We start from the raw sequence: 23,641 nt of genomic DNA, 5'->3' as shown, positions 1-23,641 counted from the left end.
AGTAAGTTAGTGATGCCACAGTAGATTTCTGAACCATTCTGCAGCATCTCAGCTGTTTTCATTAAGAACCCTCACAGCGGCTAGAAAGGAAAGAAAAAAAAATAACATGAAAATTGCTTGTAAATCCTCGGGGCGTTTCTAATCCATTTGTAATAGAGGCTGGCAGAAAGCTGCGTTGTGGAGTATGTATCCCTAAGGGGTGAGATCATGGCCCCTGGGCCCGCTCCTTCACACCTGGTCACACCACCCAGTTGATTGCGTATATCAGCAGTTTGCTCTCTCGGCTAAGTTTTCCCGTCTGTTGATTGGAACACTGATTCTGTCTTTCCCATGCTTATTCCTAAAGATCCTGTGTCCCTTGCTGAGTAGGTATTAATTACCATTATCCTGATGGTTATGGATGTTGTGTGCTTTACTGGAGAGAAGACAGCTAAATCCCCAATTCCTAGCACTTAATCTACTTTCTCTTTCCTCCAAAGCCTTGGGAGACCATTTCAGAGGAAGTGAACATGGCAGGAGACTCTCTTAGCCTGGCTCTGCCCCCACCTCCTGCCTCCCCAGTGTCTCGGACCAGCCCTCAAGAGCTGTCGGAGGAACTGAGCAGAAGGTTACAGATTGCGCCAGACTCCAATGGGGAACAGTTCAGTTCTCTGATCGTAAGTCACGGTCTTGTTAGAAAAGCTGAGCGGTAATCGGTCCTTTGTTGTTGCTTTAGGAGACTTTCGTATACTGATAATGGCAAGGGCAGTGGGCAGTGGTTCTCAACCTGGGGGTTGTGACCCCTGTGAGGTCAAATGGTACTTTCACAGGGGTTGCCTAAGATCACCCTGCATATCAGATGTTTACATCACAGTTCCTAACAGCAGCAGAGTTACAGTTATGAAGTAGCAATGAAATAACTTTATGGTGGGGGGTCACATGAGGAACTGTATTAAAGGGTCATGGCGTTAGGAAGGCTGAGAACCACTGGCCAGTGGTTCTTCCATACCCAGTCAGCCCAGGTTCTCCCAAGATTCCCCTTCCCTAGGAGAGACGGGTCTACATGAAAATTTACCCTGTCAGGTAAAAATCTTTTTTTGTTTAGAAAGAAGTGGTTTATCACCAGCTCTTTTTATTATTTATTCTGTGAGTTCTAGCTTTAACCTTGTAAAATTTCTTTCCCATTCACAAGGCTCGTGAAAGTAGTGACTTCGCCATGAGGGCAGTTGTCCTGCTGAGAATCGGGAGCCCTGGAGCCTCCCCGTCAATCTTCTAAACTCATAGTCCGCACACCTTTGCGTTCTAGTTCACAAATAAGTAGGGCCAGATGTGTAAGTGGTTGTCCCTGGGAAAGCCTGACTAGGTGGTAGAAGATACCCAGAAACCCAATGCATGAGCTCTGGAGGAGAAAAAGTATGAAACCGTGGCCTTGACATCACAGTAGCACTTGAACTCGGGGTTCTTGGCCATCAGAGAAATACTTCGTAGAAGTCTCAGCTCAGTGAGAAGGAATGAAATTGGTCACAAGGAACCATTTTTGCATTTGACAGTGCAAAAATACAGGAAATGCCCACAGACCATTCTTGTGTGTGTGTGGAATGAAGACCAAATGCATACACCATCTTTCTCGGGCAGCCGGACTTATAAAGATGTCCTGGAGAAAATGATGATAGTCATTGTGTTGGAATGGCATTCTCATATGATAGTCGTTCTTATGAGCATTCTGAATGTAAACAGTAGAAGGCCCACACAAAGCATAAAAGCCACTGCGTACCCAATTATGAGCCCTTCCATTGTGGGGTTCTCCTGAAAGAAACTGCCGGCCCCTGTCACATGAGTCGCAGGGATTTCTTCTTGATGTGCTTTCGCATTAAAATTCTATGAATGTTTTTCAGAAAGAGAAATAGCACTGAGATGAAAATCCAGTGCTAAGTGGATAGAAAAGAGGTTGCATATATGAGATATTTGACTGGGTAAAAGTGTTGCTATGGAAACAGCCTAAGTCACCAAGCCATGTATTTAAAATGTATCAAAGAAAGAATTGCTGAAATTATAGCAGCTATATACCATTTATATAAACCATATGGGAAAAGCTCCTAGTTTTCTTTGTTGACGTAAATTAGCATTTGTCACAGTTAGAGCAGGGAGCTCTTGCGTTTAGCATTTCCAGAAGCATGGCGTATTAAGACCCAGGTGTGATCGCACATCCTTAGGGAGCTTCCTCTGATTTTGATGCTTACTGCCCAGCGTGGGAAGGTGGGCATTGCCCCTGCTACCACCACAGAGCTCTGCTGCCTTTAACTTCCTGGGCGTTTTTTTAAAATAGTAAAAGCCACATGTACTACAAGCTGTACTGTGGGATACGCATCGCTGGTAAGGAACCTGTGACTTCTGTCTGTGACCTTCTAGGATCGTCATTCAGATCAACGAGGCTTTGTTTAACCACCAAAAATTAAAATTAGAGGAGCCTTATGTGTGACACACAAGACGCTCTTTGGATTTGCCTCCCTCTCTGCTCCACTTGTGGTCTGTATGAAAGTTCCACTTTGAAACTAAATATAAACCCCCACCTCTCGCAGGGAGGAGGGGATGATGTCTAGGTGCAGCCTGCAGTGACCTCACTGTGAATAGTGCTAGTAGCTGGTCAAGAGCCATGTGTCACCTTTTGGTCCCTCTTTTCCTCTGTTTGTCACGCTTGAGAGTTTGCCCGGAGCTGGCATCCCGGGCAGTGTACAGGACTGCTGACCTCTTGTTACTCTTGAATGTTGTGGGGACCTGTCTCTTTTCCCTTCCAGTAGTCCTGGTCTGTGGGAAAACAGAGACTTGAAACAGAGATCTGCAAGGACTCCTGTCCTTGCTCTGAAAGAAGTGGTGATTGATTGCCTCCTGGTGTCAGAGAGCCGTGCAGGCAAGCACGTGAACTAGTTCCGAGGATATCCCCTTTAACCCCGCCTGTCTTTTCCTTCCCTGCAGCAGAGAGAGCCCTCGTCGAGGCTTCGGTCCTGCAGTGTTACCGACACAGTTGCTGAGCAGGCTCACCTACCACCGGTAATAAACACTCGTTTCCAGTCCTCAGCTGTTTTTTTTCCGGCTTTGATTCAAAATCCTCAGGGCTGCTGAGAAAGAGTTTTTCCTGTGTAGATCCATTCACCGTATAAAGCAGGACATTTGAAATTTTCTGGGTAAATTGTGCAAGGATCTCGACTTCCCAGCCCAGAATCCTAACTGCCAACCACATTTCCAAAATGCTAAAAACTTGCTTTGGCTTCTCACTGCAAGGTGTTCATTTCTGACGTGCTTATATTACCGAAACTACATGGTCCATTCAACAGCTGTAGCTCTGGTCCTGGTATCTGAACTCTGCAGACTCATTGATCAGGAAGAACTCTTCCAGCAAGACAGCCTAAATTTTACCACTACCCAGAGTGCCTATGCTAACTACAAAGGCAGCCCCATGAATGAAATATCAGCTGCCATTTGCCCCCTCCTTCCTATGGCTGTGATAAGTCTGAGTGCCCATCACGTGGTAGAGGGTTTTCCATTCCAATAATATACTAAGTATCAAACTGGTGGGCAGATGAGCATTGCCTCGTAAGAACGAATTGACAAAAAAAATGTTTTTCTTCTTTGGGAGGAGAAAATTTTCTGCGGTTATTTTAAATGTTCAATTTGATATTTGACGTTGGCCTTTTATTTGTTTGGTTTTTGTGGGTTTGTGGGGGAAGTGGGAATTAAGACAGAGTCTCGGTCTATAGCCCAGTCCAGCCTGGAACTCTAATTGTATACTCCAGGCTAACCTTGGGCTTGCGACAATCTCCTGCTTTCCCCTCCTGAGTGCTGAGATTACAGGCATGAGCCGCCTGCCCTTTTTTTTTTTTTAATTGCTACAAATCCTCTTTAATGACCTGCTTCATTGTGTATGAACTTGAAGACAGGCAACAGATTTGAAATTTTTGAAACCATCTTCCTCGCCATAAACATTTTTACCTGATGTCAAAGGACATTTTTGCCTAAATGAAGTGATGGTGTATGCCAGTCAAAATCAGAAATTCGGTGGTGGAGTCCACCATGAAGGCTGGCTAGTAACAAGCCGAGGTGGATTCAGTACAGACCTCCCAAAGCAGAACCATACACTGTGATGAAGCGATGGGGACCCTTCTCGCCCTGGTGATTCTGTGATTTTCTGGTAGAAGTTAATCGCACTTGCTCTCCTCTTCATAATCAGTGTCAATTTTGTTTGCCATGGAGACCGTGATTCCACCTTCTCTTCTTGTCCAGAAGGTACCATGCACTCACTGACCACCAGTGGCCTTTCAGAGATTTGCAGATAAAAGAATCTAAGATCTGGAATGTGGAGCACAAAATATCCCACTTGAAGTGGTTGTTGGTCACCCCTAGTGAGGATGCAGCCTAAGCGTCTTTGGGGTGATACGGTGGTCCTGAGAGGGCACGTGCTATGCTCTGTTTTTGCTGCTGGTCATTGGTGTGTGCTCAGCTTCATTTGGACAAGGTGGATAATCGGGGTTCCTGATCTCACGTCATCTGCCGCAGCATCGCCACAGCAGTGATTCCTGCTTCACTAAGCAGTGGATGGTCCCCCCAAATACAAGTTACTGATATACATTATTGTTTAACAGCCCAGCACCCCAACTAGGCGAGCGCGTTCATCAACTGTCACGGGTGGTGAGGAACCAACGGTAATAACACAAGTTATGGGACCCTAATGGTGAAGGACTGTGGGGTAGTTTAGTATGTTGGTTATGGTGAATATGTTTCCTCCCATTATCAAATAAGGTCAGTTTCTATGTGGTACAAAGACATATGTGTTTCTTATCTTCAACTTCTCATTTTGAATTCTTCAAAGGTCCTGGATAAAATGGAATCATTTTTTAATCCTGTGTAATTCTATTAGAAGTATTGTCAAGCCTGGTTACATGTGCTTAATCCAAGCATTTCAAATACAGTTTTGTCGATAGCTAGAGAAGCCATAGGAATCATCCAGGGCTGTGCATGTGTCCAGACGTGCAAGAGGCGGTGCACTCTTCTCTGTTCTCCATACCACATTTTTTAATAGGGGGCCATATTTTTTCTTTATCTCCATCATAACCAGTAACCTCTTTCTGCCACAAGGAGTTTGACTCACAGGAACGGACAAGTGTTTTTAAAATTTCCAGGGCAGGAAGCAATTAGAATATTTCAATACAAGTATCTAATATTGGTATTATTATTTCCTTATTTTGATTGATAGTATTTATGCTTATATGTGTCTTCAATTTGAGTAGTTATTTTCCTTGTGTTCTACTTGATCCTTGCAGTCAGGCAGGCCCGTATTTGATGATTTGAGCTTAGATGACCGTTTGAAGAACTTCCTTTATTGTTCCACTTTGTCGCATACACTGTGGCTACTTACTGGTGAAGAATGACTTTAACTATATACACAATAGCCGATTTCCTGAAGGATGTTTAGCCCTCCGTGTTACACAAAGGAAACTCACATTGGCCATCAGTGCAGCGAGCACAGTGTAAGGTTGCTAAGCCACTGTGGCATACATAACATGTATGTACTGGAGATCCAGGCTTCCCACCTCCAGCAGGATTCAAAGAAGTTTACACGAGGTAGTTGATTTCCTACTGTGTGCTGGTAGTTTCTCTGAGAAAGTGGGGCTGCAAGGGCAGACCATTCCATGGTATGGTTTTGTTTCGTGATACCCATAAACAATCCTGTTGTAATGAAGCAGCTGTTTTTGCATTCAGTTGGATTTGTGACCTGCTTAAAGCTTCGGGGTGTTGGGATGGCTAATGATAGCAAGTAACAGAGCAAACTGAACTGCTGTCGTGCCAGACTCTATGGTAAAAATATTCCTGACAGAACAAGGTCATCCATCAGAAGGAAAGCCCACGTCACTCTGGGGCTGCACTTTTCTTGCCTGTGTTCTCCTCCATCCCTGAATTAAAACATGGGTTGGGTTTGGTCTTTTGTTTAAGACTTTGCAATGGAAGTTGCTAAATAATTCTCCCACCCTGATGCACCTGGCTTTCTCAGGACCTGGATGAGTGTGAAGGGACCGAGTCCATTTCCCTTCCATCCCCTCTATGCCCTGTTCTGTCTCTGACCGACTCTTTGATGCTTGTGCCAGGCAGACACGCCCTGTAATGTGTCACCTCGCTCCTCCCTGTGCTCTCCCAAGCGTGCATGTGTCGTTGTGTTTAGGAGGGAAGCACCAGTACAATGTTGCGTACATCATGCTCAGCAAACTGTTTTTAACTTACATCGATTTTTCTGGGCTCTGTTAATAGTCATTTAGTATTCGGTGATGGAAGTGTGCTTCAGTTTCTACACTCTTCTCTCGTTGGAGGGCATTCCCATCTCCACCGTGTTGTGGTAGCCATCCTTCTCTGTAAACCCTCTCCCTACACTGTGATGAAGCACGGAGCCTCATCCGAGGAATCGTGGCCCTTTGATTTATGGCAGAAGCCTGTAGACCCAGAGTCACTTTTATACAGTCCCCACCAGGGCTCTCCCTTTCAAACAGAAAGCGGGAGACTCCTTTGATCTTCTCTGAAGAGATTCTAAAAATATCCTGAGATACCACTATGCCAGGGTCTGGGTGAGTCATGGAGAATCTGTGATGGCAAGTGTCAACAGATAGTCAGATTTTCTCAGCGTAAACATAGTCTGGTTCTTCACTGTAGATAGTGAAATTGAAGTGAATGGCTATTTGGAATCATAAGGCTCAGCAGTATATTTGGTCTATGAATGAAAACAGAAATGAATTTCATAAACAGAAATGTTCAGCTTGTATTTAGTTGCCTAACGTGTTTCTCGAGGTGCCCTGAAGCATTCTATTATTCACATACAGTAGTAAAAGTGGAATCTTTTGGCCCCACACCTGGGCCTCTTGCACAGAGCTGTCTGGAGAAGCCGAGTCTTGTCATTGCTGGCCATGTGTCCTGGATGGCCGTGTTTTAGTCATAAATGGAATCGTCAACACAAGTTGTTCTACATGCCCATTTAGAGAGGATACTGTCAAGAAATATTTAGTAACAGCATCTTATATAGATGTGGCTACATTAGCAGTTGCCAATTCCCAGGAAAACGATCATTATAGACAAAGTCAGTGTTCTCTCTGCTGGCCTCCTGTTTCTGTGAACTAACTGGTCCTGTTAACTGTGGATCTGTGCATGAAACCTGAGCGCAGGGAGTTCTTGCAGCTGGCAGTTCAGTTCTGAGATTGGGAGCCATCAAGTCGTTCAGTTTGTCAGTTCAAAAGTATCTGTTCCAGGAATGTCATCACTATTTGTTAAAGTCTTAATGTTTCTAGAAATGAATTTTCTGAGAACATATCAAAATGCCTCTCCACCAAAACATAACTCCTCAAGAAAGGAGAAAAGTGACAGGTGCCATTTAATAGTCCTTGTAGTTAAACCAGTTTTGGTTATATAAGTCATGGTGAATCAAGGGGTATTTTGCCAAATAGGTTTTAACCTATTTGCTTAGGTGACAGTACATCAGACTTTTGGCCAGTCTAGGTGAAAGTCCTTGGAGGGAGGTAGAGTTTTGTTGCCAGTGTTCCCATTAGGCTGTGGACTACTTGGTCTGTCTCTCATGGTCATAAGACCTGACATCCCTTGTCTTGTTCCTGGATACAGAATGCTGTGTAGTTAGTTGTTCTTGGAATTCCCTTATCCTTTAGGGTTTGCCTGGGAAAATGTCAAGGAGATGTTTGCCGCATTTCTTTGCAGGAAGGTTCTTTTCCTTTACACATGCTCTCTCCTTGCCTGATAAACATGTTGTAGAAATAACCACGGAGTCAGCTGCTTCCCAGTTAGTGTTCAGGTTAATTTTTCTGGAGTCTCCTGTTCAGCGTGGGAAGCAGACACAGGAGCCTCTTTGCTTGCAGTCCTTAGTAACTGCAATGTATGTGTTCTTGCTTCCACTAACTTAGGGTCCCAGGTCCACTGACGACTCTGTGGTTATGACCTTCACCAAAGCAGTAGAAGTGAGCAGAGAAGCTAGGTCAGGAACAGAAAAGAGGCCCAGTAAGAGAAGAGTTACGTGATCAGCCTAATTCTAAGACAGCAGCACCTGCTGAGGTACTTAGAGGGCTGGTGGGAGAAGACCTCACTGGGGAAGGCAGCACTCAGAGCAACAGGAATCCTGTTCCTCTTCCTCCCAGAAGTCTCAGTGGCCCTGGTGGGTCTTTCCAAGCCTCTCCCGTAGAGCGCTGCTTCCCCAGCACAAATTCATGGCACAGCACCATGTGTGCAGGTATCCCTAAGCATCCCTAGGCTGGTGCTGGCCCTGGGCATCCTTTGCTGTCAGTCATTCCACCATCCTGTATCTTCTAATACTCGTTCACCCAGACTATATTTCTCAGGCTGCTTTTTATACAAACCAAAGTCTCAGTAATTCTTTATATAAAAAGATGAAATCCATACTGGGCTTGGTAGCACATGGCTTTAATTCCAGCATTGGGGAGGCCGAGGCAGGCTTTCTATGAGTTCAAGGATAGCCTGGAGTTCTGAGCCTGCCAAGCCTACATAGTGAAACCCAGTCTCAAAAAAAAAAGAAGGAAGGAAGGAAGGACGAAAGAAAGAGAGAGAGAGAGAGAGAGAGAGAGAGAGAGAGAGAGAGAGAGAGAGAAAGAAAGAAGGAATTTGCACTATCCAAATATAGTCCAAACTGTACATCACAGACCTGGGAAGATAGACTCTATGCCATTACACTGGTATAAATTGAACCTCTAGTAGGGGACTCCACAGACATGACAGGGTCCCTTTAGATGATGTCCCCCATACAGAAGTGCAAGTCAAAGAGGAAAGGTTCTTTGTCACATTTTGCCCTGTAAGTTTGTGTACACTTGAGTCTCAGGAAGAACTTTGTGCTGAGCATCTGTGGTAGCCAGCTCTCTAGAAGCGTCTAGAACATTCCTCTTATGGGCATAAGAGTTTGGTCACCTTGAAATTCTCTTTCAAGCTATGTGGTTTAGCAATGAACTTTAGCAACCAGACCAGGTAATGGCACATTCTCTTTCTCTACAAACACCTTAGTGGTGGTTGTATTTAAGACCTCCAGGTCTAAGAGCCGGTTTTGTAAGAATGTGAACCCTGGCCATCTTACAATCTGTACAATTTGTTTCTGACTTCCTGATTGCTCTTTGTATGTGGGTTATGGGCTTTGTTTTGGTTTTGTTTGTCTATTTTTTTTTTGGTTTTGTTTTTTTCTTCTACAAACAGCATTAACTTATCTTGCCCAGAGAAATATACTTTCTAGGTATGTGTTACATGGTTAAACTGGTCAGAAGACAAATTCTAGTTGTTAAGTAATAATGATTTCTTGCACAAACAGCCATCAGTGGCCTATGTACATACCACGCCGGGCCTCCCTTCAGGCTGGGAAGAAAGAAAAGATGCTAAGGGACGTACATACTATGTCAATCATAACAATCGAACCACAACTTGGACTCGACCAATAATGCAGGTATGAAGATCACCATCCAACCCAGGCTCAAGGGCCGAGATGTACTGACCAGCAACATCCTGACCTGATGATGCTAATGTCCTTTTCTGAAAGGCCTGTGTTTTAGGCCTCTTCTCACCAAAGACATGTGTTATTTATTCTCGGTAGAATGAATATTTGCCTGAGGATGACTTTGGTCCTTGGATACATTTATTTTAATGTGACCTCAAAGATACTTTCAGAAAGTGAGCCTATGGCCGTAGATAGCTCCCTTCCCCCACTCCCACATCTCATCTTTTCCCAAGGCTAGTTTTTATACTGGCTAGTGATTTGTTTTTATTTCTCTTGAATGTGTCTCCCCATCTTTACCCCCATTATTAAGTTTAATTATTTCCTCCATGCTGTAAATAGACCAAACCTTTCATTATGGCTCTGTGTGTTGTTGTTGTTGTTGTTGGGGTTCATGTTCCTGATCACACACAGGGAGATCCTCATACGAAGCTAACCTGTTTTTGCCTCCAAAATAGCTTGCAGAAGATGGTGCCTCCGGATCAGCCACAAACAGTAACAACCACCTAGTCGAGCCTCAGATCCGCCGGCCCCGTAGCCTCAGCTCTCCAACAGTAACTTTATCTGCCCCGCTGGAGGTGAGAAGGCCGCCTCGTCTAACCAGGGTCATCTCTGTCCTGTGGCTCCTCTTCATTTGCTCTTCTCTCTAAACTGGACTTCATTCCTCAGGCAGCTCCATGCCCAGCAGTCATGGGTTGGTGGTGAAGGCTGGCCTGAGACTGCATCCATGCTTCTGTGCCTTGCCCCGCTAACATTCTAGACTCTGTCATAATCTTCATTCTCATTTGGCTGGTGCCACACTTGGTGACCGGTGCCATTCTCTGCTGGTCTTGTACCATTCCTGTTGTGTTTGCTCCCTCATCAGAACCCATAACTCTTCCAAGTAGCAATGCTTCTGTTGAGTTGTAGAATGCAATTATTGCTTTGTTCATTTTTTTTCTTTGAATGTAAGGTCTTCCATTGTGTGGAGTACATGTCTCTAATATGTATTTTCATCTCTTAAGTCATTGCTGGACATCTGCTTGTGCGCTTTCCTGGTTATGTTTTAGTGGCAGCCCTGAACCTCACAAATGTCGCTCAGAAGAGCGAGGGAATTGATGAGTAAATTAAAGTACCCTGAGGCAAGCTCCTACGCAGTGGGAGTGGATGAGGGCACTTCTAGACTGGTGGGAATATGGGGTGACAGCTGTCGTTCCAGGTGGCTGCCTCTACCAATGGAGGTGTCCTTCTGGATCCTAAAACCCAGCAGTGTGTCCATTAGACAAAAGGCTGTTTGAGGACAGGAGCTCATCCTGCTCACCCTGAAATCTTCACCCATAAAAATGGTATTTTGGGCAGGCATGTTTGGCAAAGAATCGTGACTATTCATCCTTGATACTGTTGCATATCTAACCAAGAGAAAGATGTAAGCTTAGGTTGGTTTGAAAATAAATGAAGAAATGGGATTTGGGGGAGTCTCCCTCATCGCTGTCCAAGGAAGAGCTTCCTGCAGTACCGACTGCATTGTGGCATGTTGAATTGGCACATGGTGAAGAGTTCTAACACTCGTTATTGTTCCTTAGGGTGCCAAGGACTCACCCATACGCCGCGCTGTGAAAGATACCCTTTCCAATCCACAGTCCCCTCAGCCATCACCTTACAACTCCCCCAAACCACAACACAAAGTCACACAGAGCTTCCTGCCACCAGGCTGGGAGATGAGGATAGCTCCAAACGGCCGACCCTTCTTCATTGACCATAACACAAAGACTACAACCTGGGTAAGGCTGCCTCTTTTATTTGCCTCCACTTTCACCATGAGCTCCGGTGAATCCTTTCTTTCCTGACTCGGTGCTCGTGGTCCTGGTAGAGGAGTTTCTTCTCCAGCTCTGAAGCAAGTATCCTGATGGGTGGGTGCTGTGTCTGTAGACACAGATGTTAGCCACTGGGGTACTGTACCAGCTTGGCAGTCCTGGAAAGCTCTGGTTTTAATCATTTGTTCCATTTGCGGGGGCAGAGGTGGCCTTAGCATTACTAACTGGTCTTTTGACTTCATCTTATCACACCCCGTGTTGTTAGTAATTGTATTGGGAATTAGGTAACGTCTAAAACTAATGTTTTCTCGATCTCTTTTTGCTATACAAGAAGAGTCATTTTCGCTCTAGTGCTCATTTCAGATCAGCATTTTCTCTTTCTGGGCTACACTTCCTTTTTTCTTCATGGACTTAAAGACTGTGTGTATGACCCGGTTCAAACCTGACTGCTGTTCCCAGGGAACATTTTGACAAAACTGACTTCTCTTGTCATGCTGCTTGTTCTTTCACGTGTTCTGAAATCCCACGTGGGAAAGAGTCAGTGTGTCGCAGTTGGGAGAAATGAGATGAAGCCCAGGTGAATAACCTCCGTGTCCCCCAGTCAGCTCTCCGTTTCTTCAGCCTAGTCAGAGCGAGCCTTTGTAAGGCAGCACAGAGTTCTTTTAAAAGTCAGTATTCCTCTGTCACACAGTCCCTAGCCCTGTAATTCAGCTGGACTTGGTTCTCTTGTTTCCAATTGGTTTGGATGCAGCAGGAACTTCGTTTTCCTGTCTGTCTAATCTGATCGTATAGAACAAGCTCGGGGATTAATGGTGCCCTTTCAGCATCTAATCTTCTTGATCGGAACTCACACGAGTGTTTCCCTGGATTTCTCTTCTGTCTTGGACCAACTGTACACGTGCGCTTTCAATTCCCGTTTCTAGTTGTGGTGACTGTCCAGCTGATGGGACAGCAGTATTATGTTAAGGAAAAGGCTTCACCCAAGGTGACCCTGGCCCGGCTATCATTTACACTCAGTCTGTGGTGTAATGTTAATTCAATCCCTTGAGAATCGGTCTAGAGAGCAGTGTGATCCTGATGTCCTGTGGACAGAGGTGCAGTGTGTCCCCACAAGGGCATTCTTGGCCACTGGGGTAGGCCTGCGCCTTCCTCGGTGGGATGTTTAACGTCCTTGACTTCCGCCACTAAATGCTAAGTATCAACCATCACCCTCCCGATATATTGATGATCAGAAACTCAGCCGAATTTCCAAATATTCCACAGTGAGAACCGCTCTCAGGGCTCTTCCCTGATTTGCAAAAAAGGAATTTACTTACCTGCCAAGAGCCTTCCCATCAAGATCTGATGACATTCATTTGGTAAGCTGATAACTACCTCTAAGGCATGGAATGACATGGAGGTTTGTTTGACTCACCTTCGAGTCAAAAGATAGCATTACAGGCTTGTGGGCTGGGAAGAAGAGAGCAGCTCTTTGGCAAATGGAACCGTGGAGATTGGTTTGAGGTCTTTTTATTTTTTTATTTTTTGTCACTGACACAGAACCTCGGCTATCTTTCTGGTGTTTCCATTTTCCACGGCGCTACTGGGGTTCCAAAGCTTTAGCCAGAAACTGGAGCTCCAGAGATATGGGGTAATATCATAAAAGTCAGAGGATTAGTGAATGGAGCCACTGTGGCTTGCCAACATAAGCTATGATTTTAGTAATGTGAACTAGCTTAGTAATCAAATCCCCTAACCTTTTCACAGCCTTCACGCCCCAACTGCAGTAAGTGCGGCTGGGCAGGTTTCATTTTAAATAGCCCTGACTTTATTTATTGCTGGCACCAGTGCCAAATGAAACCTGCTCTTAATTACAAGTTATCTCTTTTTAACCCAGATTCTTACTATTGATTTGCCCACTTGGGCACTTAATTTATTAGAACGTTTCATTGCTGCTGCCATTGAAAATGCTTACGCCACAGCTGGAAATTCCTCGTTGCCCGTGTTATCTAACGCAGATGGAGACACCATACAGCATTGTCACCCTGAAAAGCAGATTTAGAATTGCATGTCCACCTCAGCAAAGGATGGGAGGAGGCAGGAACAGAAAAGACACTTTCTGGATTCAGGCATATGCGCAGTTGGCATTATGAGGTTACTCAATGGCTGGATAAAACCTCTCTGAGTGTTCTAACAGACAAAGGAAAAGCAACCCAGGGAACAGTGAGAATATCCTTTCTTCACCCTTCACCCTATACTGTAGGTTCTTGAACTTCACTTGGGGGCATGAGAAGGCGCAGGCCACTGTGCCTGTTATATACACTAAGAGACTGAGAGTCCCTTGAAGCGTATCTACAGCACAGCCTTTACACACACAGGTGATGGAGGCCGTGTGCCAGCAGTCTAACTGGAATTAAATCTGACCATGTTTTTAAAAATTAATAATAATGGATGGCTTTGGCCTCACCAGCAGCAGTGCATGCTGGGAGTCCCTAGGGACCTCAGCCTTCGCACCCCTCTTATTAAGGGAACAGCCAGAAGCATGCGTGTTGGTGTATTGATGCCTCTCACAGGACAGGGCATCAAGCTTCTTCACAACAGCGCACCGTATGCCTTGAGTTAAATTACAGCTTCCCACGTTTGCAGTAACAAATCTGACTATAGCCTAGGTGTGATTGCTGTGAATAAAAGAAAAAAAGCATACAGGATTTTTTAAACCAATTTGTATGCCTGTATTTTATGTATTTTTTTAAATCAGAAAATACCTTTTATTCTCTCTCTTTTCCTCTTTCTCTAATACACACACCCTTCCCAAAGGAAATGGAGGAATAGCCAAGTGTATTGTATCTGCTTGAGTGGTTTCTGTTCCTATCAAGGAAGACCGCATTAGCAACCCAGTCTTACCATTACTTCAGTATTATCCGTCAGTGCCCTCAGGCCTTAGCTGCCTTGTCACATGTCCATCAGCCACAGAGATGCCTGCCTCCTTGAGTTGTCCAAGGGACAGTGGCTTCGGCGGTTCTTACCACATATCCCTTACAGATGGACTTCTGGCAGCTGCAGCCATTATTTTGATTATTGCTGGTACAATAAAATATGAGTCCGGGGCCTGCCCGTGCTCTGAAGTCTGGTTTCCATGCAGAGCCGCTTTAGCCGCCCTGCAAAGCTGAGCTGTTTTAATGTTCTTGCTCCCTTCCCTTTCCTCCCCCAGGATCGGGTATTTCCATTCATCTTAGTTTCTCTTTCTTCCCTGTGTCACCTGCCTGTGACCCGCAGAGCCGGTCTTCCTGTACGGCTGACTTCACTCGTGGCTGGCCTTTCCTATTAAAGTACCCAGAATCCCCTCTTCCTAATAGCTCCCCTAGGCTTTCTGTAAACCTGGCCACTTGGGATTTCAAGGGTCCCCGGCAGCTGTGGCATCGCCTGTCCCAGCCCAGAATTAACATTAAATAGTACATCTTGTGAAGTTCGTTTAAGTCTTCTGTCCAGTTAACCACCTCCAGCTGATAGCCCGATGGTCAGCTTCTTGGCCTTTCTAAATGCTAAATCCTGGCATAATTCTGTGTGCCGCAGTATGCTACAGAACGCTGGGAATACGACATCTCAGCCTTTTTGAAGGATGCATTGGCTCCAGGGTCAGCATCCGTCACAAGGTGCTCCGATGATTTATGTCTTCAATTAAAACCTCCTCTCGCTTTCAGAAAACAAGGCCACGTGTACTGTTTGTGCTCTTTTATATTCTTGCCATTTCCAAAACCCTCTGACTTTGTTACAATTCAGTGCCCCTGGCTTTCACTGATGGTTCGGGAAATTGATGAAGCAGTAAACCTTCTGATAATTTGACAGCAGCGCAGCCTGCCTTCACTTTAATGAGACAGAGCTAGTGTGTCAGATGTCTCAGTGGTTTGCTTTTTACCTTGGTTTGACGGTGTTATTGTTGTGGTTGACTGGGCATCATTCGGAGTTTTATTGTTTTCTAATCTCTCACGTGTAAAAGCCGTGGATTTTCTAAGTCTCATCACATTCTAATTGGCTCTGTGTAAGCGAGGGACAACTTCCAGCTCTGGCAAGTCAGGTCGGGGAGCTGGGTCTCTGATACTGTTCTCCTCAGCAAAAAGAAACATACGCAAGGGATGTTGCAAGATTAGATGTCTAACTATTTTTTTGCAAACCATAAACCATGACCCAAGATGTCAGAGTATATATTTCTCATCCATTGATCCCCCCACACACACTGGCCTCACATCCTTTAAGGAAAAGAATCTTACCAAGTTTTATGAATGAGAACCTAACCATCAGAACTCAGTCAGGAGCTTCATGCAGGTTGCCTGCTACCACACATATGATTTCATATGATGAAGCATTCCATCTCTAGAATAGCACATGGGCTATCAGGTTAGACAAATTCAGAAAGATTTGGGGACACCCAAGTACTAAGGAATGCTATTCTTAAAGACTCAGTATTTAGAGACTCTGAACACTCACCCTGTCTCCATCTCTGGGGAACAGCCATGCATCCTCCATCCTGGTTGCATTTCCTCCTGTATCTTCACTAAGTCTTGGGGAAACAGTTGATCTCTCTTTGAAGTGTTTGTTCTTCTTTCCTGAGACATGGGTAGCCAAGGTTCCTCTACCAAGCAGAAAGCTGGGATCCCTCCCAGGTGCCTGGAAACACGGAAGAAGGGAAGGTGCAAGTGAGGATGCGCAGGGAGTCCCTCTTAACAGCTGCCATGTACATTTTTCCTGCAGGAAGATCCACGCCTGAAATTTCCAGTACACATGCGCTCAAAAGCATCTTTAAACCCCAATGACCTGGGCCCTCTTCCTGTGAGTATGCTTCAGAGACACACAGTGGTCTGGAAATGTCTGCTTACCTTCTCAGCGTTCCTGGAGAGGTTGTACGTCTCCTCCAGGCTCTCTGGGTCCATTGGTCGGTATTCCTTAGAAGGGCTGATGTTAGGGCAGCCTGAAAGGCACATTATAGTGTATACAATACCAGTTCTTGTGAAAGAAGACCTTTAATTACTAGCCCTTAGTGGAAGTTAGCTTTTGATCTAGGACATGTACAAGAGGTATACACTGCAGGTACCAGTTTTAGCAGCATGCATTTATTTTGTAACTTAGCAACCACCAGCTACAGCCATACTGCTAAGTCAGGAACAAGCTCGTGAAAATACTGTTGAAGGAAAAGGCACCAATAACCACAGGAAGTTAGTCTACAAGTCCTTTAACTTGTAGATTTTTTTAAAGTGTTTTTCCCTTTGTTGTGGATTCTTTATAAACCTCCATGGAGGGTAATTTTTGTTTAGTTTTGTTCTCTTTGGAAGCATGACATAATTTGTTCTCTACTGAGTTTGGGATGAAACTTTTACTGTCTGCCTTTTTCTACAGTGTGCCCTCCATAAAAAAGTGCTGAAGGTGCAGAGACAGGGTTGGGTTGGATTTGGTTTGGTTTTGATTTGGGGTTCTAGTTATTTTATTTATTTATTTATTTTTTAGACAGGCCAGGCCAGCCTGAAGTCAAAATCCCTCTGCTCTCACTTCCCACATGCTAGGATAGCTACACAGACCACTATGCCCAGTCTCTAGCATTGTTTGTAAATGGAAATGGTTGTTCTTTTCCAAGGAAAAGAGCCTTGTTGTTGCCGCTGTATGATAGACTATGTTAACACTTGGGACACAGGTTATGGGCTAGTCTTCATATGTAAGATTTGCTGTTAACCCTCACCGTCCAGATGTCATTGGTTCCTGTCTTCTGAGGGAAGCAATCGAAAGGGAAGCATTTAAAACATAAGAAAATCTCTTGGGCTGGGGGGATGGCTCAGTATATAAGTGTGCTTGCTGCACACACATTGGAACCCACGTGCAAAGCTAGACTTGGCCACGTGCACACCTGTAGCCCTTGGTGCTGGGGGTGGGGGACAGACTGAAGAGTCACTGGCGCTTACTGGCTGCTAGGCTAGCTCCAGGTTCAGTAAAAGATCTTCTCAAAACAGGACACCAGTGCCCTCCTCAGACTTCCACATACATGGGCATGTACAACTGCATACACAGGTGCACATACACACACGCACGAACCCCCACCCCAAAAAAGAAAGTCTATTGTTTGACTCTTTTCTATTTCTGAGTCAGTAAGGCACACTGACCTTATCTTAAAAAGTACCTAGATGTTGGGGCAGTGACTCAGCAGGTAAAGCACCAGCTATGGCAGTGTGTGGACCGGAGTTGAGAGCCTTAGAGCCCACAGCAAAGCCCACAGGTGGGCATAGCATCCTTCCTGTGATCCAGATGTGTGAGGAGGCAGAGACTCAATGCCCAGAACAGGCTGGCTAGCAAACCAGCCAGAAAGGAAAGCTCCAGGCTCTCTGAGACTACCTTCCTTGTTAGGATAGACAGCCATCAAGGAAGGCAGCAGACGTCAACATCAGACCCCACATGCATTCCCACACTTAGGTATATGCCCCTTCCTATATACACACCCAGATGTGTACGCAGAGGCAGGGAGGGAAAGCTGCTTGGTTGCCCAGAGCGTTCAGTTCTTCTGTTTAAATTGTGAGAGTCCTCAGCACTGGGTTACTCAGCCACTTAATAAAGAGTAAAGCCACTGTGTGCTGCATGTTTAAACAAGTCTTTCTCCTCCTTCCCTGAAGTACACAGTAGGTGTTTTAACTAAATGAACTCTCCATACTGAACTCTTTAAAATATCCTAAATTTATTTTTATGTGTCTTATTGTTTTGCCTGAATGTGTATGTTTATACTATGTGTATGCCTGGTGCCTACAAAAGTCGGAGGAAGGCATCAGAGCCACCGGAACTGGGCTCGTGGATGGTTTTGAGGCACTGTGTGTGTGCTGGGAGACAAACCCAGGTCCTTGGCAAGAGCATCAAGTGCTTTTAATGTCTGAGCCATCTCTCCAGCCCCCTTTTCTGAATTTGAACAGGTTACCATAGAACACCATTTCTGGTCCTTCATTCAGGGAAAGCTTGAGCTGACGCGACTTGTTAGCTGTGCCCCCGAGTTAGTATTGTTTGACATAGTTCCGTATGAAAGTGTCCCTAGCAGGGAAGAGGAAAGAAGAGTCTTGGAGAATTTAGTGTCACCTTGGGTTTGGGAACCACTAACTGATGTCTCTCCTCTCTCCCTCGTTTTCCTGGATGCTAGCCCGGTTGGGAAGAAAGGATCCACTTGGATGGCCGGACGTTCTACATTGACCATAGTAAGTAGAGCCAAATGTGCTCATGGATGTGACAGGGTACAGGAAGGGGAGGGTAACACACCATGACAGTGAAGCTTTGTCATTTTACTCCCTGTCCAGGTAGCCAGGTGTTGTGTGGCGAGAATGAGCCCAGAGAGTCAGTGCCCTCATACGGTACTGTGCCTTCGCTCCAAGTCTGCCTCAGAGTAGTCCCTTGAGCTTTCACCCAACCTGACCTTGTGACCTATTAACTTTTTTTTTTAATTAAAAATTTTTCATTGACAGTCCTTGATTTTTTTTTTTTTTGGCGCTTTTAATAAGTACACTCTGGACATAGAAAATAAGATTAGAAGTGATGATTTAGTTTGAAACAAACAAATCCACGTGAGCGATGTTTTGGGCTGCATATGCTTTCAGAACCCTGCCTTGGTGGAGTTCCCATTCTGACCTTATTTTCTATCGTAGCATGTGTCCTTGCACCCGGCACACTAATGATACGTGTAGTGTATTTGCTGAAGACGTTTGCTTTAGCACCTGTGAATACACGTGTGCTTTCTCGTGTCCTCTAAAAGTTAAACTAATCAATGTTTGCTTTTAGCCAGAGAGTTGGTTTTGGAGGGTTGCGGGGGCAGGGTTCTTTCTTGAGACAGTTTGTTCTTCATGGAATTATATTTGTATATCCCTAAAACTTCGGAAGGGAGGGAGGGAGGGAGGGAGGGAGGGAGGGAGGGAGGGAGGGAGGGAGGGAGGAAAGTATAAAATAAGGCTTCAAACAAGGTTCAAATCTGGACACAGTCAGCAGTATTTTGTTCTGTGCTTTCATTTAGTCTGCAAGCAGGAAGCGAGCACAGGTCTCAGGTTTTGATAACTGAACAAGAGTATACTGATGAGCCTTTTGTTGAGAAGTCTCCCCCCAGGCAATGCTCACATACAGGCTGGTGGCCATCTTGGCAGGGGAGGGTTGGTTAACTCCTCTGAGTGTCACTAGGGGACCTGGTATACCCCAAGAACTTGCCTTCAGACATGAGGTTTAGTGGGTTTGAAGTCAATGAGAAGGCCCAGCCAAAACTCAGAATATTTAGGGGGTTGGGCCACCCTTGAACTTAAGTCAGATTATTTCGAGCTATATAAACTTTGATTTTTGTCTTTGTTCAGAAAAAAAAAAAAAAAAGCACCGTACTGCGAGAATACCATTGTCAACACAAACACTCTCAGTGTATGGGCATGTGTTACCTTCCCCCAGAATACTGTTTATTCTGAATTCTGAGAATTTCTTAACTGGGGCTAGGTGACGCTCTTAGTGCCACTAAAAACAGTTCTCCAGAATTTACCAAGCTTTGCCCTGTGCAACCATAAAGGGATGTGTGGCAGTGACCCCATTCTCCTGTCTTTCCCTCAAAATCTAATCTGTCAAGTAGAAAATCCCTGCCTTTTTCAAAGGCTTTCTCAGGTCAGTGGGTACTCCCCAAAACAGCTTCAATCACCTGATGGATACAATTTGGGAATTTCTTAGCTTCAGAGTGAAGTCCCTCTTCCCAAACAGGTAGCTAGCAAAACCACCATTCCCCTGCGCCCTCACCCTGCCCACAGGTCAGGAATGAGGCTTCACGGTGTCATAGGTATTTCCTGCACTAACAGTGCTTGTTCACCCAAGAGGCAGACTTTCAGCCCTGGATGCACAGGTTTGAACAGCTTGGTTCACTTGGTGGATATTTATTGATGAGGATTTATTTATTGATATTTATTGATTGATTGCTCTGCTCCTTCTGGGTAAAGTGCTAGGAACATATCTAGAATGAAATCTCTGGCACGCTTGCGGAAAATATTTTTCTTACAAACCAGATGTGCCCAGAAGCTGAGTCATTGGCAGTTGTCTCCCAAATACAAAAGTTAAAAGAGAAATTCCATTAATTTTTGCGTTCCTCCCAAACCTATGGGCAGCAGCTGCAGTGGCTGTGTTTCTCATCCTTTGCCTCCTTCTTGTCATTTGATTTGAATTTCATGTCTCAAACGTAAAAGGTGTGTTTTGATTCAGAAGTTCTTCTTTAAGACACCCCTCATTCACCGACTGACAATACTTGACTGCAAATCCACTCTGTAGCTCAGGAAAATGTGTGCGGTTCTAAGCGCTCCAACTATTTGTGAGCGACTTTATTTTCACTATTAGCATCATTAAGTCATTACAAAGATAATGCTGGATTTTGCTAGATAACTATTTGAAAATAGGGACTTCATTCTGAAGGTAAATAAACTCCTAAATCTTATCCAACAGCCAATTAAAGCTGTTTTAGGGGTACCCACTGGAGCTCCCATTAAATGTTGAGGCATGCTCAGCAGTGGAGAGGAATTGTGGGATTGGACAGTAGAAAGTGCCAGAAGCTGTCTTACATATTATGTTGGAAAGTGAGCCTGTAATCTGGGTGTTCAGCTTGATGGTGGCTGAAGATGGCTTTCTGAGTTGTGTTCTCTTTCAGGCAGATTTTGAGCAGGAATCATTCAGTGGAAATCAATTTCCAGATATGGCCAGCAGTTCCCACCCAAGGAATGGGGACTGCCCCATGGGCTCTGTCTCTGAAAACCCTAAAGCTTTAGTCATGGTTTGTTTGTATATGTGTAGACATTTGCAAGAGCATGACTGGTCATACTCTACCATCCCCAAGGGCAGTAGTTCTCACGTAGCAGATAATCCTGCACATCAGGTATTTGCATTACAATTCATAACGGTAGCAGAATTTTCAGTTCTGAAGTAGCAACGAAAATCATTTTATGGTTTGGAGGATCACCACAACATGAGGAACTCTATTCAAGGGTTGCAGCATCAGGAAGGTTGAGAGCCACTGCCCAAGGGAATGCAGTCCTGTTGTGCCTGGTCAGCATGTAAAGGAGGCTGGTGTTCGCTCTGCAAACAGTAAGCGCCTCAAAGGGTTTTCCCGGAGTCCAGCAACAGTGGTCAGAGATATTCTTGAGAATGTGGAGGAAGTCTTGAATAGAGGCTAGTTCCATGGCGCTGGAAGTCTAGAGCATAGAATAGTCCAGGAAACAGATGCCAGAAGAGTAGTGATGGCAGTTGATGGTCACCAAGGACAGGCAAGGACATGGGCAGATCAGTGGATTACGACCCTGCTTTTGTTACTGAGACAGAGACCTGGCACAGATAGTTTAAAAGTGGAAGAATTTAATTGGGCTCACGGTTTCAGAGGTCTAGCTGGTCCTTTGCTCCATTAGTTCTAGATCATCGTGGTGATAGAAAAATATGGCAGAGGCTATTCATCATGGCAGACAGGAGGAGAGTGACAGAATATGTAGGCTGATGGGCCTTCTCAGTTCCCTTTTAATCCATCCTAGCACCCAGCTAGCAGGATAGAGCTGCCCACATTCAGGCAGCTCTTTCCACAATCACCTCAGTTAATCCTCTCTGGAAAAGCCCTCACAGACACACCCAGTGGTTGGCTTCACTGATCTCAATTCAGGCAAACCAGCCATCCGGATTAATCCTCAGGCTGCTGACTGGAGTGTCCGGTTACATGGGGCACTCCTTGGCATGGGTGACCACCTGCTCAGGAATCAAAGGGGACCCTGTGCAGGTGTCAAGGCTGGAGTCTGGCATTAAGTCTGGTCATAAGATTTGGAAGTCCTCGTGTGTTGGGAGTGGTTGGTTTGATCTCCTATTTTGGTGACAAACATCCAGCCACCACAGATATGACCCAAGCTGCTATTCAAAGACACGGTTCTATCCAGCTGCATCCAGCTGTAACCCACTGTATTCTGTGACCTATATTTGATTGGGTGTGATTTTCTGTCATCTCAGTAGCAGCTTTCACTTTCCACAGTCTGCTCTTTTTAGAAATTAGACAGCCTAAAATACCACCTGAGTCCGTCAGTGTTCCCAGAAACAATTGAGCTTTTCACTCATTTACTTTTTCTACCCAACCAAAAGACATAAATAAGCATAAATAAGCATTGTAAAGGTGTAGCTTAGGGTTTTGGTGTTTATTTTGTGTTTTCGTGAAGTTAATGTCAGGGTTTAAACATTTAGCTGAGGTGCTTGTTAAAATTGAGTCCGCAAGTTACCATCAGTTCACCGGCAGGCTAAGAATGAACAGGGTGAGTTATCAGGGAGAAATAATCCCCCCCTTTCTTTTCACCTTAGAGGTACTGAACCCAAACCTGCCCTCTCCATATCATCTTAATCCCCCAGACCTCCACCTGGTGCCATGCACACGCAGCCCTCTCTGATGTGCACAGGTGAAAGCACTCCCAACCCAGGCCATGGCTTTACGCGATGGCGAGCGATGGGACAGCTGCTGAGAAGCAGTGTTGTTCACACCGCTCTCTGCTGAGCGAGGTTGCAAGGAAACCCTTTCTCTGGAATCCTGTCAGCTGTGTCTGATTCTTTTCCTTTTTTCTTGGTGACCGCCTCTGCTGCTTCGGTTGTATGTGCCTGTAAGAGGTGCATGGGGTGGATTATTCATTTGTTCAATATAGAATCCTTACTTGAAAGCCGTTTTTCAACATCATAAGCAGATTTTAAGAAGTATTTGAAATGAGAACAACACACACACAAAAAAAAAAAAACATGTGTATGCGTGTTAACTTCCTAGGGAACTAAAACTTCTTAGGCCTTTTGGAAATAAAGATCAAGTTATAAATCCTTGCGAGTAAAGGGGTTTATAATTGCAGATTTACCAGACTGCTCGCTAGAAACTACAAAGAAGTGGTCTTAATTTTGTTGTGCATTTTTAATTTCTTTTAACTAATCACATATATGTTTGCCATGGACAGCAGAGTTACCTTCTAACCCCCAATACTAAATGCTCCCAGGGGTCAAGTTAAAAGGGGCTGGATGGACTTTGTGGAAGGAAATCCTTTCTTAAACATCCTGTATACATAATGAATTGGAACTAATGCGCTCATGGTTTTAATGTTTTCAGACAGCAAAATCACTCAGTGGGAAGATCCAAGACTACAGAACCCAGCCATCACCGGTCCGGTCAGTATTCTCCTGTTCCTCCCCTTCATAGGAAATGTGGCTGCTTCTAACACACCCTTCTTGTTTATTCCTTATTACTGTGATGTCTAGAGACTGGTGGGAATGAGTAGTTTAAGATTCAGCCCAGCTCTTCAGTGAGTTTTCCAAATGGGGTACAGCTGCCTGGGCCTTCACT

At 44.9% G+C, this 23,641-nt stretch overlaps 1 protein-coding gene across 4 annotated transcripts in view; it reads left to right on the top strand.

Annotated features, from left to right (window-relative positions):
- The window catches only part of Nedd4l (NEDD4 like E3 ubiquitin protein ligase), a 320,367-nt gene that overhangs the window by 269,843 nt on the left and 26,883 nt on the right, over window positions 1-23,641 (top strand). For 2 of the 4 annotated variants that reach the window (XM_057789215.1, XM_057789217.1), the window contains 8 exons: window positions 480-656; window positions 2,953-3,027; window positions 9,329-9,460; window positions 9,967-10,086; window positions 11,071-11,268; window positions 16,030-16,107; window positions 18,443-18,497; window positions 23,408-23,466. In XM_057789215.1, coding sequence (XP_057645198.1) covers window positions 480-656; window positions 2,953-3,027; window positions 9,329-9,460; window positions 9,967-10,086; window positions 11,071-11,268; window positions 16,030-16,107; window positions 18,443-18,497; window positions 23,408-23,466 — 894 coding nt within the window. Of the gene's footprint in view, window positions 1-479; window positions 657-2,952; window positions 3,028-4,616; window positions 4,677-9,328; window positions 9,461-9,966; window positions 10,087-11,070; window positions 11,269-16,029; window positions 16,108-18,442; window positions 18,498-23,407; window positions 23,467-23,641 lie in introns of all 4 variants that reach the window. The other 2 variants (XM_057789218.1, XM_057789216.1) reach the window with 2 other exon arrangements.

Source organism: Chionomys nivalis, chromosome 14 (genome assembly GCF_950005125.1).
Source record: "Chionomys nivalis chromosome 14, mChiNiv1.1, whole genome shotgun sequence".
Lineage (NCBI taxonomy): Eukaryota > Metazoa > Chordata > Mammalia > Rodentia > Cricetidae > Chionomys > Chionomys nivalis.
This window is presented reverse-complemented; position numbering and strand designations above follow the sequence as displayed.